This window comes from Panulirus ornatus, chromosome 12 (genome assembly GCF_036320965.1).
Source record: "Panulirus ornatus isolate Po-2019 chromosome 12, ASM3632096v1, whole genome shotgun sequence".
NCBI classification, from domain to species: Eukaryota; Metazoa; Arthropoda; class Malacostraca; order Decapoda; family Palinuridae; genus Panulirus; species Panulirus ornatus.
The window spans coordinates 30,586,228-30,604,725 of record NC_092235.1 but is presented as its reverse complement, the minus strand read 5'-3'; the positions used below and the strand labels follow the sequence as shown (position 1 = coordinate 30,604,725).

At 40.6% G+C, this 18,498-nt stretch overlaps 1 protein-coding gene across 1 annotated transcript in view; it reads left to right on the top strand.

The window, feature by feature from the left end:
* The window catches only part of LOC139751996 (CD109 antigen-like), a 364,823-nt gene that overhangs the window by 26,021 nt on the left and 320,304 nt on the right, over positions 1-18,498 (top strand). The window contains exon 3 of the mRNA XM_071667757.1: positions 11,205-11,373. Coding sequence (XP_071523858.1) covers positions 11,205-11,373 — 169 coding nt within the window. The remainder of the gene's footprint in view (positions 1-11,204; positions 11,374-18,498) is intronic.

Sequence of the window (18,498 nt, the reverse complement as noted above, 5' to 3'; positions counted from 1 at the left end):
GAGTATTTTGAAGAACTGTTGAATATGTTTCATGTTAGGTTGGCAGGTGTTGGATGCTTGTATCAGGGTGGATTGCAATGTTTAGAGAGTCTTAGAGTGGTTTGATGAAGAGAGATAAAGCCCTATTTAAGATGAAGTGTGGCAAGGCAGTTGGAGTGGGTGGTATTGCAATTGAATTTCTTAATAAAGGGGATGATAGTGTTGTTAATTTGTTAGGTATGATATTCAGTGTATGTATGGATCCTGGTGAGGCATGTGAGGATTGGCAAAATGTATGTAAAATGCATAGTGTAAATTCAAAGGGGATAAAGGTGAGTGTTCAGACTATGGTGGTACAAGTTTGTTGAGTGTACCTGGTAATTTGTATGGGAGAGTGGTGATTGAGAGGATGAAGGAATGTATAGAGCATCAGATTGGGAAGGAACAATGTGTTTTCAAAAGTGTTAGAGGATGTGTAGATCAGGTCTTTGTGTGTAGAATGTGTGAGAGAAATACTTTAAAGAAACAGAAGGATTTGTATGTGGCAGCTATGGATCTTACAAATATATAATGTGGGAGGAAAGTTGCTAGAAGCAATGAGAAGTTTTAACCAAAGTTGTAAGGCATATGTTTGATTAGGAATAGAAAAGAATAAGTGGTTCCAAATGAAGGATGATTTTTGGCAGGGGTGAGATGTTGCCATGGGTGTTTAATTTATTTATGGATGGGATAGTGAGGGAGATAATTGCAAGAGTCATGGAAAAAAGGATGAGTATAAGTCTGTAGGAGATGAGAAACTCCAGGGAAGAAAGTCAGTTGTTGTTTTTAGATAATGCAGCACTGGTGGAAGATTTGAGTTAGAAACTGCAAAAGTTAGTGACTGAGTTTGGAAGAGTATGTGAAAGGAGGAAGTTGTGATTAAATGTGAATAAAAAGCAAGATTATTTATTAGGTTTAGTAGGGTAAAGGGACAGGTTATTTGGAGTATGAGTTTAAATGGATTTTTTTTTTAGATGAAGTGTTTTAGGTATTTGATAGTGGACATGGTAGCAAATAGAACCATGGAAGCAGAAGTGAGTCATAGGGTGCGTGAGGGGTGGGGCAAAGGTTCTGGGAGCAGTGAAGAATGTATGGAAAGAGAGGTCATTATCTGGGAGTGCAAAAGTGGATATGTTTGAAGGTACAGTAGTCCCAAATATTTTGTATGGATATGAGGCATGGGGTATAGATGATGTGTGAGCAAGAAGTGTGATAACAAGATATTTGTGGTTGAGAAAGAAGAGAGAGTGATGAAATGGATTGCACACATGGAGAGAATGAATGAGGGGAGATCAGTTGGAAAGCTTGTTGAAACCATCATTTGAGGTAGAATTGTAAACCATTTAGAGGACCTCCACTTAATGATTCTCATAATGGTTTTCAAGGTGAATGTAGACAGCATACATAAATTTAAGAAGTTGTATGAGAGTAGATAATGTTCAAGAGATGTGGACTGAGTGTAAAACTTTAAGAGTTAGTTTCATGAAATAGCTCTTCAGATGATTCAAAGACAGATTTTCATCAGGAAGTAATTCTGGATCACCTTCTACTTTTGCTCTAATTGTAGCTGAAAGCCACTCTATTTTCTTCTAATAAATCACAACAGTGTGATATCATTGGCATGGTTGGAGGAGTACTGACTAGGGGAGAAATTATTGTCCTCTACCATGTTGGTAGTTACCCAAGTTCAGTAAACAGCCTTAGAATAGATGTGCAAAACTCATTGTCAGAAATTAATAATAGAAGTACTCACTTTATGCAGACATCCTTTCAAAGGAGTTACAGGGTTGAAACAGCTTTAGTTCCATGCTAAGACCCTTATGCAGATTTTTGGTGTTTAAGTAACAATGCAGGTCTACACCTGATGTACGTCTACACCTGGGACTCAGCTGCTCCAAACTAACAGGTGTCTTTTCTGTAATAAGGACTAACTTTAAAAAGTTTTTACAGCAGTTTTTGAGTACAGGTTGAACCTCCCCAAGTTGGCAACCTTTGGGCCAGAGCTTTGCCTGATTATAGAACTTTCCAATTTATGAGTGGTAATTATTTATCCTTTTTATTTCCCACCATATTTGAGAATCATATTCCAGCTTTAGTCTGCTGTGTGCTTAGAAGTTTATCGAACGTCTTTTGTTCGCATGATTAAAGGTAGCTTTTATATATGCAAGCACTCTGCATGAAGCTTTGGTGGGAGGCTTGGCTTTATGGATTCTTGCAAGACTCTCCCACATTTTGACTCCTGGAACCTGTTATCTGCTGTAAAGTATTGCCGCTGGGGTATTTTAACTCTTACTGCCCAGGAATGTATTCTCAAATTGTATGATATTGTAGTGTCTCACCACATTTAGTATGATTATTTTTGGTAGTATTCATGTGAATGGTTTAATTATCCTGTATTTGTATACTTTACTACAATATGTTATGATGACTCCAATCCATCTTGAGGATGCTTCTCTTGCCTGTTCTACTGCTGGTCTGTGAGTATGTTGTCAGTTCTTAGGAACAGAGTGAATATTTTCTGACAGTTCGGAATTACAGTTGTATCTGAATCCTCAAATTCTTGATTAGGGAGGTTCATCTTGTACTACAATTATTTTTTCTCTTGATAGGGAAAGAAACTAGCTGCACTTTTGTGTTAGGAGTTAAGTAACCACTGGTAGTCTCACAACTTGGTCTAGAGAGGTTCCTCAGTATCTTTCTTTATTGTTTTTATTTTGTGCTTTTGTAACATAGCCTTCAAATTCTCTCCCTTCCTGGAAAAGCATGTGTGTGAGTGTTTAGAGAGGAGGATGAGTGGTTCAAGGTGAAGATGGGTCTGTAGTAGTGGTGTGTGTGATGTCACCATGGCTGTTTAATCTTGTTATGAATGGGGTGGAGAGGGAGGTGGATGCAGGTGTCTTGGAGAGAGAGGTGCAGGTATGCAGTCTGCTTGGGGGTAAGGGGAGCCAGGGAAGTGAGGCAGTTGTTGTTTGCTGATGATTCATTGCTGGTGGCTGATTCAAACGAGAAACTGCGGAAGCTGATATCCGAGTTTGGGAGAGTGTGAAAGGAGAAAGTTGATAGTAAATATGAATGAAATTAAGATTATTAGATTTGGTTGTGAAAAGAGAGAGGTTATTGGGAGTATGAGTTTTAATCGAGAAAACTTGAATTAATTGGGGTGTTTTAGATACCTGATAGTGGATATGGCAGTGAATGGAACCATGGGAGCTGAAGTGAACCATGGGGTTGATGAGGGGACTGTCCTGGGTGGATTGAGGAATGTGTGGAATGAGAGGTCCCTGTCTTTAAGGGCAAAGATGGGTATGTTTGATGGTATAGTAGTCATGTCAGTGTTGTGTTGATATGAGGCATAAGCCCTAGACAAAAATGTAAAGGATTGGTTAAATATTTTGGAAATAATATGTTTGAGGACAGTATGTGGTGTAAGTATGGTTGATCAGAAAAGAAGTAATAGGGTAAGAGAGGTATAATAGTAAGTGATATGGTAAGAGAGAAATGTGGTTGTAAGACGAGTATGTGTGAGAGAGCTGAAGAGTGTGTGCTAAAATGGTCTGGACATATGGAGAAGATTAATGAGTAAAGGATGACTAAAAGGATATGCTTGTCAAAAGTGGAGGGAAGAAGGAAAGGGGGAAAACAAAGAGGAGATGGAAGGATGGAGTGGAGGAAGTTTTGAATGCTTAGGGCTGGAACATACAGGAGGATGCAATGCATGCAAGGGATAGAGCAAATTGGGGTGATGGGATTTGTAGGGATGACAAGTTGTCAGTGGGCTGAATTAGGGTATGTGGAGCAGTTGGGGGAAACCATAAAAACGTCTGTTGGGCTTGGTTGTGGATACAGCAGTCTGGTTTCTATTGATTATCCATGAAAACTGGAATAGATCCAAGTGAACGAAGCTATTCCTTTATCTGTTCCTGGTGCTACCTAGATGATGTAGGAATTAGTTAACATGTATGAAATGATCATAATCAGGGATTTGTAGCTTTAAAGTGGCACATGTGGCAAATGGATTTTGCTTATATACTTAAGAAGAAAGGCTGTAACCTACCGAGTAGCGACATGGCATGGGGTAATGAGTCAGCCTGGTGCTGATGTACCCTGGCAGTGCTGTGTTGGTTTGTGTCTTTATCATATATGTGTCATTATCTTGGTCTGTGTTTAGTTATAGTACTGTTTTTGAACTTTTAGGTGCACAATACCTTTCTCCAAATTTTTTACAAGAATTTAGTTGAATAGATATTGCAATAATTCTGTCCCATTTTCCCAATCTTTTACTTATGGTTAGGATGATCCTGCTACTTTTAGCATAATAATATGGTCATAAAAACTCAACATGATTATATACATTACTCTTTTTGTGGTTCAAAAAAAGGGAATCAGGCCCAAAAATAGTTATTTTGGATATTTATTTTTCTAAACATACACATGCTGAAACCCTTGTTCAGGATGACCCCTTTATAAAATGTCTGCCAGATCTTTCATTTAAACAACTGGACAAGCTGCCTCTGGACCTAGATTAAAGGATTCCTTCCTGAACATTCTGATACACCACAGAATGGGAATTTTTTTTCCATTTAGAATAGTTGCATAGCCTTGACATTTGATGGTGATGCCATTTGGTTTATGCATTGTCACACAAATTTTTCCAGGTTAATTTCAGGCCTGTTTCCAAAACCATGATCCTCTGAAACAATAGTTGTGGCTTACCTCAGTGGCTTTTTGATGATCTGAGCTTCAAAAGAAGAATTTGACAAACACTGTGCTTCAAGTCCAGAACATCTTTTTAAGAATTGGGTTTTATCGTCACTCTGAATAAATCCTACTTAATTCTCATCCAGTGACACTGTATCCTAGAGATGACACGAACCCTAGAAGTGACACTTGAACCATAGAGGTGACACTGGATCCTAGAGATGACACGAACCCTAGAAGTGACACTGGATCCTAGAAGTGAAATTGGAACCCTAGAAGTGACACTGCAACCTAGAAATGACACTGGATCCTAGAAGTGAAATTGGAAATCTAGAAGTGAAAACTGAATCCTAGACGTGACACTAGAACCCTAGAAGTGAAATGATTCTAGAAGTGACACTGGAACCTATAAATGACACTAGATCTTAGAAGTGAAACTGTAACTCTAGAAGGGAGACTAGATCCTAGAAGTGACACTGAATCTTAGAAGTGAAATGAACCCTAGAAGGGACAGTGGATCCTAGAAGTGACACTGGAACCCTAGAAGTGACTGGACCCTAGAAGTGACACTGAAACCTTAAAACTGACACTGGAATCCTAGAAGTGGCACCATTGAACCATAGAAGTGAAATTGGAACCCCAACACTGATGCTGGATCCTAGAAGACATTGTATCTTAGAAGTGTCACTGTACCTGAGAAGTGAGACCAGAACCCTAGAAATGAAACTGGATCCTTGAAGTGACACTGGAACCCTAGAAGTGACACTGGAACCTAGAAATGACACTGGATCCCAAAAGTGAAACTGGGACCCTAGAAGGGACACCGGATCCTAGAAGGGACTTTAGAACTCCAGAAGTGACACTGGATACTAGAAGTGACACCAGAACCCTACAGGTGACACTGGAACCTTTGAGATAATTTTCGATCCTAGAGGTGAAACTGGATCCTAGAAGTGACACTGGAACCCTAGAAGAGACACTAAAACCATAGAAGTGACATTGGATCCTAGAAGTGAAATTGAAATGCTAGAAATGACATGACCCTAGAAGTGACACGGGAACCCTAGAAGTGACACTGGAACCCTAGAAGTGACACTGGATACTAGAGGTGACATTGGATCTTAGAAGTGACACTGGAAACCTAGAAATGACACTGGATCCTAGAAGTGACACTGGATCCTAGAAGTGAAATTGGAACCCTAGAAGTGACACCGGATCCTAGAAGTGACACTGGAACCCTAGAAGTGACACTGGATCCTAGAAGTGACATTGGATCCTAGAAGTGAAATTGGAACCCTAGAAGTGACACTGGATCCTAGAAGTGAAGCTTGAACCCTAGAAGTGACATTGGATCCTAGAAGAGACACTGGATCCTAGAAGTGAAATTGGAACCTTAGAAGTGATACTAGATTCTAGAAGTGACACTGGAACCCTAGTAGTGATACTGGATCCTAGAAGTGACACCGGAACCTTAGTAGTGACACTGGATCCTAGAAGTGACGTTATATCCTAGAGGTAACCCTGGATTCTTAGAAGTGACACTGGGTTCTAGAAGTGACACTGGAACCTAGAAGTGACACTGGAACCATAGAAGTGACACTGTATCCTAGAAGTGAAATTGTATCCTAGAAGCAACATAGGAACCCTAAAAGTGACATGATCTTTAAAAAGTGACACTAGAACCCTAGAAGTGACACTGTATCCTAAAAGTGAGGCTGGAACCCTAGAAATAACACTATCCTTGAAATGACACTGGAATCTTAGAAGTGCTATTGGATCCAAGAAGTGACCTTGGAACCCTAAAAATGGCACTGGAACCATAGAGGTAACAAATGAACTCTAGAAGTGACACTGGAACTCTAGAATTGACACAAACCCTAGAAGTGACAGTGGGACCCTAGAAATGACACAAGATCCTAGAAGTGACACTGGTTCCTAGAAATGACACAGGATCCTAGAAGTGAAATGAACTCCAGAAGTGACACTATATCCTAGAAGTGAGACTGAAATCCTAAAAAAGTCACTGCATCTGAGAAGTGACACTTAGAAGTGACACTGTATCCTAGAAGTGAAACAGGAACCCTGGAAGTGACATGAATCTAGAAATGACTGGCTTCTAGAAGCGACACTGGATCACAGAAGTGAAACTGGAACCCTAGAAGTGACACTGGAACCCTAGAAATGACACGACCCTAGAAGTGACACAAACCTAGAAATGACACGACCCTAGAAGTGACACAAACCTAGAAATGACACTGGATTCGAGAAGTGACACTGGATCACAGAAGTGAAGCTGGGACCCTAGAAGGGACACTGGATCCTAGAAGGGACACTGGATCCTAGAAGTGACACTAGAACCCTAGAAGTGACGAACCCTAAAAGTGACACTGGACACTAGAGGTGACACTGGAACCTTAAAGGTGACTTTGGATACTAGAAGTGACACTGGATCCTAGAAGTGATGCTGGAACCATAGAAGTGACACTAGATCCTAGAAATTATATTGGATCCTAGAAGTGGCACTGAAAGCATAAAAGTGACACTGGATCCTAAAAATGACACTAGAACCCTAGAAGTGACACTGGAGCCCTAGAACTGACATTGGAACCCTAGAAATGACACTGGATACTAGAAGTGACATTGGATCCTAGAAGTGACACAGGAAACCTAGGAATGACAAGAACCTAGAAGTGAAAATGGAACCCTTGAAATGAAATTGTATCCTGGAAGTGACACGAACCCTAGAAGTGACACTGGATAATAGAAGTAACATTAGATTCTAGAAGTGACACTGGAACCCTAGAAATGACACTGGATCCTAGAAGTGAAATTGGAACCCTAGAAATGACATTGTATCCTAGAATTGACATGATACCCAAAAGTGATACTGTATCCTAGAAATGACACTAGAACCCTAGAAGTTACATTGGATCCTAGAACTGACACTGGAACCCTAGAAATGACACTGGATCTTAGGAGTGACACGAATCCTATAAGTGATCCTGGAACCTGAGAAGTGATATTGGAACCATAGAAGTGACACTGGAACTCTAGAAGTGACACTGGATCCTAGAAGTGTCACAGGGACCCTAGAAGTGGCACTGGATCCTAGAAGTGGCACTGGATCCTAGAAGTGACACTGGAGCCCGTAGAAGTGATACAGGGACCCTAGAAGTGGCACTGGATCCTAGAAGTGACACGAGCTGTAGAAGTGACACTTGAACCCTAGAAGTGACACTAGATCCTAGAAGTGACACTGGAGCCCTAGAAGTGACACTGGAACCCTAGAAGTGACACTGGATCCTAGAATTGACACTGGAACCCTAGAAGTGACACTGGAGCCCTGGAAGTGACACTGGAACTCTAGAAGTGACACTGGAACTTAGACTTGATACGAGCCCTAGAAGTAACTCTGGAACCCTAGAAGTGACACAGGACCCTAGAAGTCACAAATGGATTTTCTCAAACAATTGTATAAGTAATTCTTTGGAGATGACCTAAAAGATGATCTTTTACATAATATTTGGCCATCTAATCAAAGACTGTACCACTTGATTTACTTCAAGAATCTAATGTTTCAGATATGAATGAAATCGACAAGAATAAAGCCAGTAACCTGTCGTCTTATTAGAAAGTGCCCTTCAAGATCCCTGTCTATGGGTCTTGTTAGTAAGTTCACAGTCGTCTTTGGGATAAACATTGGCTTTTCTTTTCTAGGAGACCGATTGCTTCACTACAACCCAGATGGGAGTTTTTAGGATTGTTAAACATCATACAATGTAATAGTTTTTGTGGTAGTTTTCCTTCTCAGTTTCTTCATCCTTTTTGCTGTTAGAGGAGTGTTAGTGAATTATATGCTTTGTTCAGACCCAGGAATCTTCTCCTCTTTGATGACAGTCTCTAGTGGGTTACAATAAAACCAAACTTTATTTTTGGCTAAGAATGAAACTGTCGATTTAGTAATATCCCTTTTGACACCCACTCTTGGGAGGCTTCATTAAGAGAGCCTCATGGTTAATACCCAGTTACATCTCTCAGAGGCCTTTTAGATTTAACCTGATATTATTGAGGGGACCATTTTTTATGCACCCTGGAATCATGAAACCCTTTTCAGTGAGGAATATCTCTATGTGGGCACGTGATGTGAGGAAGGTGGCCTCTACCTTAATCTTTCTCAGAAACATATAATTTGAGGAAATCAAGAAAAGGGGTATTTTGCACTCTTCTTCCAGCTTTGTCAGACGCTCCTTCATTTGGACACTGTAGGTCTACCCTGTGTGGTTTTAGGGATTCCAGTGTTCCTCGTGAGTCACCAATGAAGGTATTTATTTTTGCTTTTGGGTTTTGTCCTCTCTGGAAGTTTTTCTCAGAATCCTCCTCCTTCATGTAGGTATTCTCTTATGCTTGCTGGAAAGACCAAGGAGGATAGAAATGAACATTTTGAAAATTGATAACTTCTTTTTGAAGCAATGTCTCTCAAGCATTTTTTTGTTACCCTTCTCAGCTTTATTTTTTTTCAAAAATTTATTGAATGCATTCTGGTTGGTGCCTATGGTTTGCAAATTGCGAACTTGAACATCATCCCCATGGCTGTCACTGATTGGGCAATGGAAGGCCTAAGATGTGTGAGCTGCCTCAATCATGTTTGGATGGTTAGTGAAGGATAAAAGAGGCTGACATTTCTTTACTGAAAAAGATTAGGGTTGGAATGTCCCAGCTTTATCCTAAAGATTATTGTGGAGAATATCTTATGCTCATGGAACACTGTCTTGGAGAACAAGGGTTTTCAGTTGTGAGACCTGCATTTTTACACAGTTCCCTTCACTGGGTTGGGTTGTTGTGTAACTCATGAAATGAAAATCTTTTAGACACTTTCAAAACATCAGAGAATATGGGGAGAAGGGGTGGAACTGCCAGTAAGTTTGGGCATTTAATTTTCAATGTATAATTGGTAAAGTGATATGGTCAATTGTATTTTTTGTATATTTTCTACACAGGTCTCTTCAATTAGTCATTGCCCATCATGAACTAACAATTATTTTAAATATTCACAAAACTATTGGAGAATATGGAAAAAACTAAATAAGTGCGCTGGTTCTCCCCCTACAGTGCAGAGTTAGTGAGTATAATGTTTTAAGACCTGTGTGACTTAGAGTCTCAACTGGTATATGTAAGGAGCGGTCAGTGTTTGAAATGGCAAGAATTTGAATATCTGAAGGTGTAGTAATCCTAACCATGAACAGATATGAGTCATTGGCCTGAAAAGTTTGAGGTCTGTATGTGATGTGAGAACATCAGTGTCTGAGAGGTGTGGCATTAAGCACAGTCCAACTGAGTAGCCACCAAAAGTGGTTTAGGCATATGGAGGGGATAAATGAAAAAACACTGAGGAATGGAAATTCTGCATCAAAAGTGGACGAACAAAGAGAGTGGAGAGACCAAGAAAGGGATGGAAGGATGAGATGCAGGTAGCTTTGAAGTATTAGGGTCTGAATGTTCAGAAGAGAGATGCATACAGTAGTTAGAATGAATTATAGTGATTCAAAAATTTTTAGTTGTTTTATTTACCTTTATTTATCTATTTATTTTTCATTTTATTTTATTTTCTATTTTTTTGGTGGGGGAATGACGTGCTGCCAAGTGGCTGAAGCAATGCATGCAATAAGTGGAGCAGTCAAGGTTAGCTGTGGAGTAGTTTGTAGGGCTTGGCTGTGGATTTTAGGCTCAGGAGTAGATATATTATACATGATAACTTTTATCCCTGGGGATAGGGGAGAAAGAATACTTCCCACGTATTCCCTGCGTGTCATACAAGGCGACTAAAAGGGGAGGGAGCGGGGGGCTGGAAATCCTCCCCTCTCATTTTTTTTTTCTTTTTTTTTTTCCAAAAGAAGGAACAGAGAAGGGGGCCATGTGAGGATATTCCCTCAAAGGCCCAGTCCTCTGTTCTTAACGCTACCTCGTTAACGTGGGAAATGGCGAATAGTTTGAAAGAAAGAAAAGAAAGAACTAGCAATTGGATGTGTCAAGTGAGGGCCATTGTTTGTTTGTGTCCAGTGCCTGTTGCTACAATGGTGGGAGTGGCAGTTAGGTATGATTGAAGATTTAGGATTTGCTTATCTCCGTTATAGGTTGCTACAATTCCGTAGTACTTTTGTAAGAGTTGCTTATCTCTTTTGTAGCGCAATTGATTGACCCACCCCAGAGCTATAGATGACTGATAATTGCTTTCCCACAACAGTTTCTTTTTGTAACCATAAGTTGTCCTATTTTTTTTCTTGTTTTCAGGCTTTGTATTTTCATGAAATGTTGAGGCACATAACAAAAGATTATATAGATCATTTACCTTACGTTACAGATACTGAAGATGTTTGCTCTTTGAGAAAAATGTAATGAATGTATTATTGCCTTTATGATAGTGCTTTTATAGTAACTGCTTAGAAATGCTGGAATACAAGTATTACTTAATATCTCTTTATACTCCTCAGATTCCCAAAACAAGTGTTGATGGGGATTACCGTTTGCGTGTGGAGGGTAATGCACCAGGCACCATCGGAGGCACGGTGTTTTCTAATGATACTCGTCTTTACTTCTCAACCCGTTTTCTTACCATACTCATCCAAACCAACCGTCCTGTTTACACTGGTGACCAGATGGGTTAGTATGATTTTAAGTTTATGTAATGATAATTCAAAGGAAAGTGGCACTAGTATAACCCCCAGAATCCTGTAATAGTAAGATCCATCTTTAACAAGACATGTATATTTGGTGGCTGTTGCTTGGAAGAGGGCCTGGCTTTAAACCACTGATCTTATGGTAATTAGGCAATTAACTGTAGCAAATATACTTTTTAAGAAGTTATTCATTAGCACAGAAAACAGATGTGTAATGATTTTGAATTGAATTTTTACTACAGGAACATCAGTGAAATGATATAAGTGATTGAGATGTGTTCAGTGTGGCAGTACATTCTAGACAATATTTTGTTGATAAACAGTACTATCAGAAAGTAGTTGGACAGTTTCTTGCTGATCTCTAGAGTTGGATGCCATGGAAAAGAAAGTTCTGCAGTATAATGGATTTTTTTAAGCAAATACCATTGTATTGTATTATTGCCATATTTCAGATAATTTTTTTATAGTTGTTGTAATGGCTATATTCCTGATCATGCATTAACATAAGATAATGAGGGAGGGAATTTTCAGGCATATCTATTATAGGAAATCACATTTATATCATCACACATTTATATCATCACATTTAAATCATCACACACATATATATCATCGCACATTTATATTGTGAATAAGAGCAAGGTTATTAGGTACAGTAGGGTTGAGGGTCAAGTCAATTGGGAGGTGAGTTTGAATGGAGAAAAACTGGAGGAAGTGAAGTGTTTTAGATATCTGGGAGTGGATCTGGCAGCGGATGGAACCATGGAAGCGGAAGTGGATCATAGGGTGGGGGAGGGGGCGAAAATTCTGGGAGCCTTGAAGAATGTGTGGAAGTCGAGAACATTATCTCGGAAAGCAAAAATGGGTATGTTTGAAGGAATAGTGGTTCCAACAATGTTGTATGGTTGCGAGGCGTGGACTATGGATAGAGTTGTGCGCAGGAGGGTGGATGTGCTGGAAATGAGATGTTTGAGGACAATATGTGGTGTGAGGTGGTTTGATCGAGTAAGTAACGTAAGGGTAAGAGAGATGTGTGGAAATAAAAAGAGCGTGGTTGAGAGAGCAGAAGAGGGTGTTTTGAAATGGTTTGGTCACATGGAGAGAATGAGTGAGGAAAGATTGACCAAGAGGGTATACGTGTCGGAGGTGGAGGGAACGAGGAGAAGAGGGAGACCAAATTGGAGGTGGAAAGATGGAGTGAAAAAGATTTTGTGTGATCGGGGCCTGAACAAGCAGGAGGGTGAAAGGAGGGCAAGGAATAGAGTGAATTGGAGCGATGTGGTATACCGGGGTTGACGTGCTGTCAGTGGATTGAATCAAGGCATGTGAAGCGTCTGGGGTAAACCATGGAAAGCTGTGTGGGTATGTATATTTGCGTGTGTGGACGTATGTATATACATGTGTATGGGGGTGGGTTGGGCCATTTCTTTCGTCCGTTTCCTTGCGCTACCTCGCAAACGCGGGAGACAGCGACAAAGCAAAAAAAAAAAAAAAAAATTATATTGCACATTTATATCACTTATTTATAAATGGAATTCAAAAACTTTTATTTTATTTACAATTACTTCTCCCTCCTTATTAAGGTAATGTCAGCAGAAGAAAAAAGTGACCTCATTTGTACTCCCTCCTTATTAAGGTAATGTCAGCAAAAGAAAAAAGTGACCTCATTTGTATTCATCCACTCTTTAGCTGTCATGTTTAATACATCAAAAATACAGTCAAGCCCAACAGACTATACCTTGGTTTAATTTATCCACTTCATAAGCCTGACAATTTATTACCCCCAGTATACCACATCAAACCAATTCATTTTATCCCATGCATACCTTTCACCATCCTGAGAGTTCAGACAATGGTATTCCAATGCCTGTTTCACTTCTCTTATTGGTTTTCTGCTCCTGTTTTCTCTCTCCACCTCTGATATATAGTCTGTCTGTCTGTCTCTGCTCATCCTTTTTGTATATCTGAACCATTTCAGCTCACCCTGGTCAGCTCTCTCAGTCATGCTTTACTTGATACTACATCTTCCATGAACATTGTCATTCCTTTGAAGATCAACTTGCCTCATGCCTTATTTTGTCCTTAGCATTTTATTTATATCATGTTCAACCTCTGTTCTTTTACATTCAGGGCCCAAGGCTCACATCCATACAGCCTGTTATACCCTTAGACATACCTGTCTTTGTTGGAACACCTTATAAGACACTCATACCTACCTTCCACATGCTCCCTAGTGCACCCAGGGCCTTTGCTTCTTCTACTCTGTGACTTATTTCATCCCCTATTTTTTCATCCAATTAACCTATCACACACTGTCTAGGAAGCAGGGAAGAAGTCTAAGCAGTGACCCCTGTTTTTTTCAAGGTTTTGGAGTGTCTGCAGCTAATGAAGCCTATTCTTATAAAGTAAGATTGGGATATTAGAATAAGAAGAGACCCCTGAGTGGTATGTGCATTAGATGTTCAGTGTGTGTGCCATATTTTGTGAGTTTAAATAGAATTTGGGAATGGAAGCCTGCCAAGTTCAAATCGAATGTTGCCAGTTTCACTGAATCAAAATATTTCGTTTTCTTTTATTTTGAACTTTAAAGGAGATCCAGTTTGAAAGAGAGGAAGTGGATGATATAGTGAAGGGAACAAATGCAATAAATTTGTGTGTTAAAGAGGGAACAGAAGAAGGAGTCAAGGGGGATGCTCATACTTCACGAAGGCTCAGATTGGGGTGTCTGAATGTATGTGCCTGTTAACAAAGTGAGAAGAAAGGAGAGATAGGTGGTATGCTTAAGGAAAGAAACCTGGATGTTCTGACTCTGAGTGGAACAAAGCTCAAGGGGAAAAGGCAAATATTATTTGGAAATGTCTTGGGACAGGAGCTAAGGAAGGAGTAGCACTACTCCTGAAGCATGAGTGTGGAAGTGTGTTATTCAGTGTAAGGAAGTAAATTCTAGATTGATGTGGGTAAAAATGAAAGTGGATAGAGAGACATGAGTGATTATTATTGTTTATGCAACTGGCAACGAAAAGAAAGATCTTGAGAGGCAAGTGGTTTGGGAGCAGCTGCATGTGTCATATCGTGGTTGTAAGAAAATAGGGATTAGTGGAAGTGAGTCACAGGGTGGGCATGGGTCAAAGATTCTAAAAGTGATTAAAAATGTATGGAAGGAGAGAATGTTATCTAAGAGAGCAAAAATGGGTATGTTTGAAGGAATACTGGTTCCAACAATATTGTATGGTTTCAAGGCATGGGCTATAGATAGGGTTGTATGGAGAAGGGTGGAAACCAACAAAAGAATGGCCCAACCCACCTACATACACATGAATAGACATAGATGCCCACACACGCACACATACACACCTATCCATTTCAACATTTACATACATATGCATACAGAGACATATACATATATACACATGTACATATTCATACTTGCCTTTATCCATTCCCGTCACCACCCTGCCACACTTGAAACAGCACACCCCTCCCACAACGTCCACGCAAGGTAGCGCTAGGAAAAGACAACAAAGGCCACATTCGCTCACACTCAGTCTTTAGTTGTCATGTGTAATGCACCAAGGCCACAGCTCCATTTCCACATCCAGGCCCTACAAAACCTTCCATAATTTACCTTAGATGCTTCACATGCTCTGGTTCAATCTGTTGACAGCAAGTCGACCCCGGTATACCACATTGTTCCAATTCATCATATTCCTTTTTCACCCCATCCTTCCACCTCCAATTTGGTCTCCCACTTCTCCTCATTCCCTCCACCTCTGACACATTTATCTCTGTCAATCTATCCTCTCATTCTCTCCATGTGACCAAACCATGTCAATACGCCCTCTTCTGCTTTCTCAACCACACTCTTTTTATTACCACATATCTCTCTTACCCTTTCATTACTTACTCTATTAAACCACCTCATACCACATATTGTCTGCAAACATCTCATTTCCTACACATCCACCCTCCTCCGCACAACCCTATCTATAGCCCACAACTTGCAACCATATATATATATATATATATATATATATATATATATATATATATATATATATATATATATATATTGGTAAGGTTATTTAATGTATGTATGACTCATGGTGAGGTGCCTGAGGATTGGCGGAATGCATGCATAGTGCCATTGTACAAAGGCAAAGGGGATAAGAGTGAGTGCTCAAATTACAGAGGTATAAGTTTGTTGAGTATTCCTGGTAAATTATATGGGAGGGTATTGATTGAGAGGGTGAAGGCATGTACAGAGCATCAGATTGGGGAAGAGCAGTGTGGTTTCAGAAGTGGTAGAGGATGTGTGGATCAGGTGTTTGCTTTGAAGAATGTATGTGAGAAATACTTAGAAAAGCAAATGGATTTGTATGTAGCATTTATGGATCTGGAGAAGGCATATGATAGAGTTGACAGAGATGCTCTGTGGAAGGTATTAAGAATATATGGTGTGGGAGGAAAGTTGTTAGAAGCAGTGAAAAGTTTTTATCGAGGATGTAAGGCATGTGTACGTGTAGGAAGAGAGGAAAGTGATTGGTTCTCAGTGAATGTAGGTTTGCGGCAGGGGTGTGTGATGTCTCCATGGTTGTTTAATTTGTTTATGGATGGGGTTGTTAGGGAGGTAAATGCAAGAGTTTTGGAAAGAGGGGCAAGTATGAAGTCTGTTGGGGATGAGAGAGCTTGGGAAGTGAGTCAGTTGTTGTTCGCTGATGATACAGCGCTGGTGGCTGATTCATGTGAGAAACTGCAGAAGCTGGTGACTGAGTTTGGTAAAGTGTGTGGAAGAAGAAAGTTAAGAGTAAATGTGAATAAGAGCAAGGTTATTAGGTACAGTAGGGTTGAGGGTCAAGTCAATTGGGAGGTGAGTTTGAATGGAGAAAAACTGGAGGAAGTGAAGTGTTTTAGATATCTGGGAGTGGATCTGGCAGCGGATGGAACCATGGAAGCGGAAGTGGATCATAGGGTGGGGGAGGGGGCGAAAATTCTGGGGGCCTTGAAGAATGTGTGGTAGTCGAGAACATTATCTCGGAAAGCAAAAATGGGTATGTTTGAAGGAATAGTGGTTCCAACAATGTTGTATGGTTGCGAGGCGTGGGCTATGGATAGAGTTGTGCGCAGGAGGATGGATGTGCTGGAAATGAGATGTTTGAGGACAATGTGTGGTGTGAGGTGGTTTGATCGAGTGAGTAACGTAAGGGTAAGAGAGATGTGTGGAAATAAAAAGAGCGTGGTTGAGAGAGCAGAAGAGGGTGTTTTGAAGTGGTTTGGGCACATGGAGAGAATGAGTGAGGAAAGATTGACCAAGAGGATATATGTGTCGGAGGTGGAGGGAACGAGGAGAAGAGGGAGACCAAATTGGAGGTGGAAAGATGGAGTGAAAAAGATTTTGTGTGATCGGGGCCTGAACATGCAGGAGGGTGAAAGGAGGGCAAGGAATAGAGTGAATTGGAGCGATGTGGTATACCGGGGTTGACGTGCTGTCAGTGGATTGAATCAAGGCATGTGAAGCGTCTGGTGTAAACCATGGAAAGCTGTGTAGGTATGTATATTTGCGTGTGTGGACGTATGTATATACATGTGTATGGGGGTGGGTTGGGCCATTTCTTTCGTCTGTTTCCTTGCGCTACCTCGCAAACGCGGGAGACAGCGACAAAGTATAAAAAAAAAATATATATATATATATATATATATATATATATATATATATATATATATATATATTTTTTTTTTTTTGCTTTGTCGCTGTCTCCCGCGTTTGCGAGGTAGCGCAAGGAAACAGACGAAAGAAATGGCCCAACCCACCCCCATACACATGTATATACATACGTCCACACACGCAAATATACATACCTACACAGCTTTCCATGGTTTACCCCAGACGCTTCACATGCCTTGATTCAATCCACTGACAGCACGTCAACCCCGGTATACCACATCGATCCAATTCACCCTATTCCTTGCCCTCCTTTCACCCTCCTGCATGTTCAGGCCCCGATCACACAAAATCTTTTTCACTCCATCTTTCCACCTCCAATTTGGTCTCCCTCTTCTCCTCGTTCCCTCCACCTCCGACACATATATCCTCTTGGTCAATCTTTCCTCACTCATTCTCTCCATGTGCCCAAACCACTTCAAAACACCCTCTTCTGCTCTCTCAACCACGCTCTTTTTATTTCCACACATCTCTCTTACCCTTACGTTACTCACTCGATCAAACCACCTCACACCACACATTGTCCTCAAACATCTCATTTCCAGCACATCCATCCTCCTGCGCACAACTCTATCCATAGCCCACGCCTCGCAACCATACAACATTGTTGGAACCACTATTCCTTCAAACATACCCATTTTTGCTTTCCGAGATAATGTTCTCGATTTCCACACATTCTTCAAGGCTCCCAGAATTTTCACCCCCTCCCCCACCCTATGATCCACTTCCACTTCCATGGTTCCATCCGCTGCCAGATCCACTCCCAGATGTCTAAAACACTTCACTTCCTCCAGTTTTTCTCCATTCAAACTTACCTCCCAATTGACTTGACCCTCAAACCTACTGTACCTAATAACCTTGCTCTTATTCACATTTACTCTTAACTTTCTTCTTTCACACACTTTACCAAACTCAGTCACCAGCTTCTGCAGTTTCTCACATGAATCAGCCACCAGCGCTGTATCATCAGCGAACAACAACTGACTCACTTCCCAAGCTCTCTCATCCCCAACAGACTTCATACTTGCCCCTCTTTCCAAAACTCTTGCATTCACCTCCCTAACAACCCCATCCATAAACAAATTAAACAACCATGGAGACATCACACACCCCTGCCACAAACCTACATGATCTTTCTTCTCATGCCCAGGTGCATATGCACCAATAATCACCCATCTCTCTCCATCATCTTTCAGTTTTACCCATATTAATTTAGAATTTACTTTCTTACATTCTATCACATACTCCCACAACTCCTGTTTCAGGAGTAGTGCTACTCCTTCCCTTACTCTTGTCCTCTCACTAACCCCTGACTTTACTCCCAAGACATTCCCAAACCACTCTTCCTCTTTACCCTTGAGCTTCGTTTCACTCAAGAGCCAAAACATC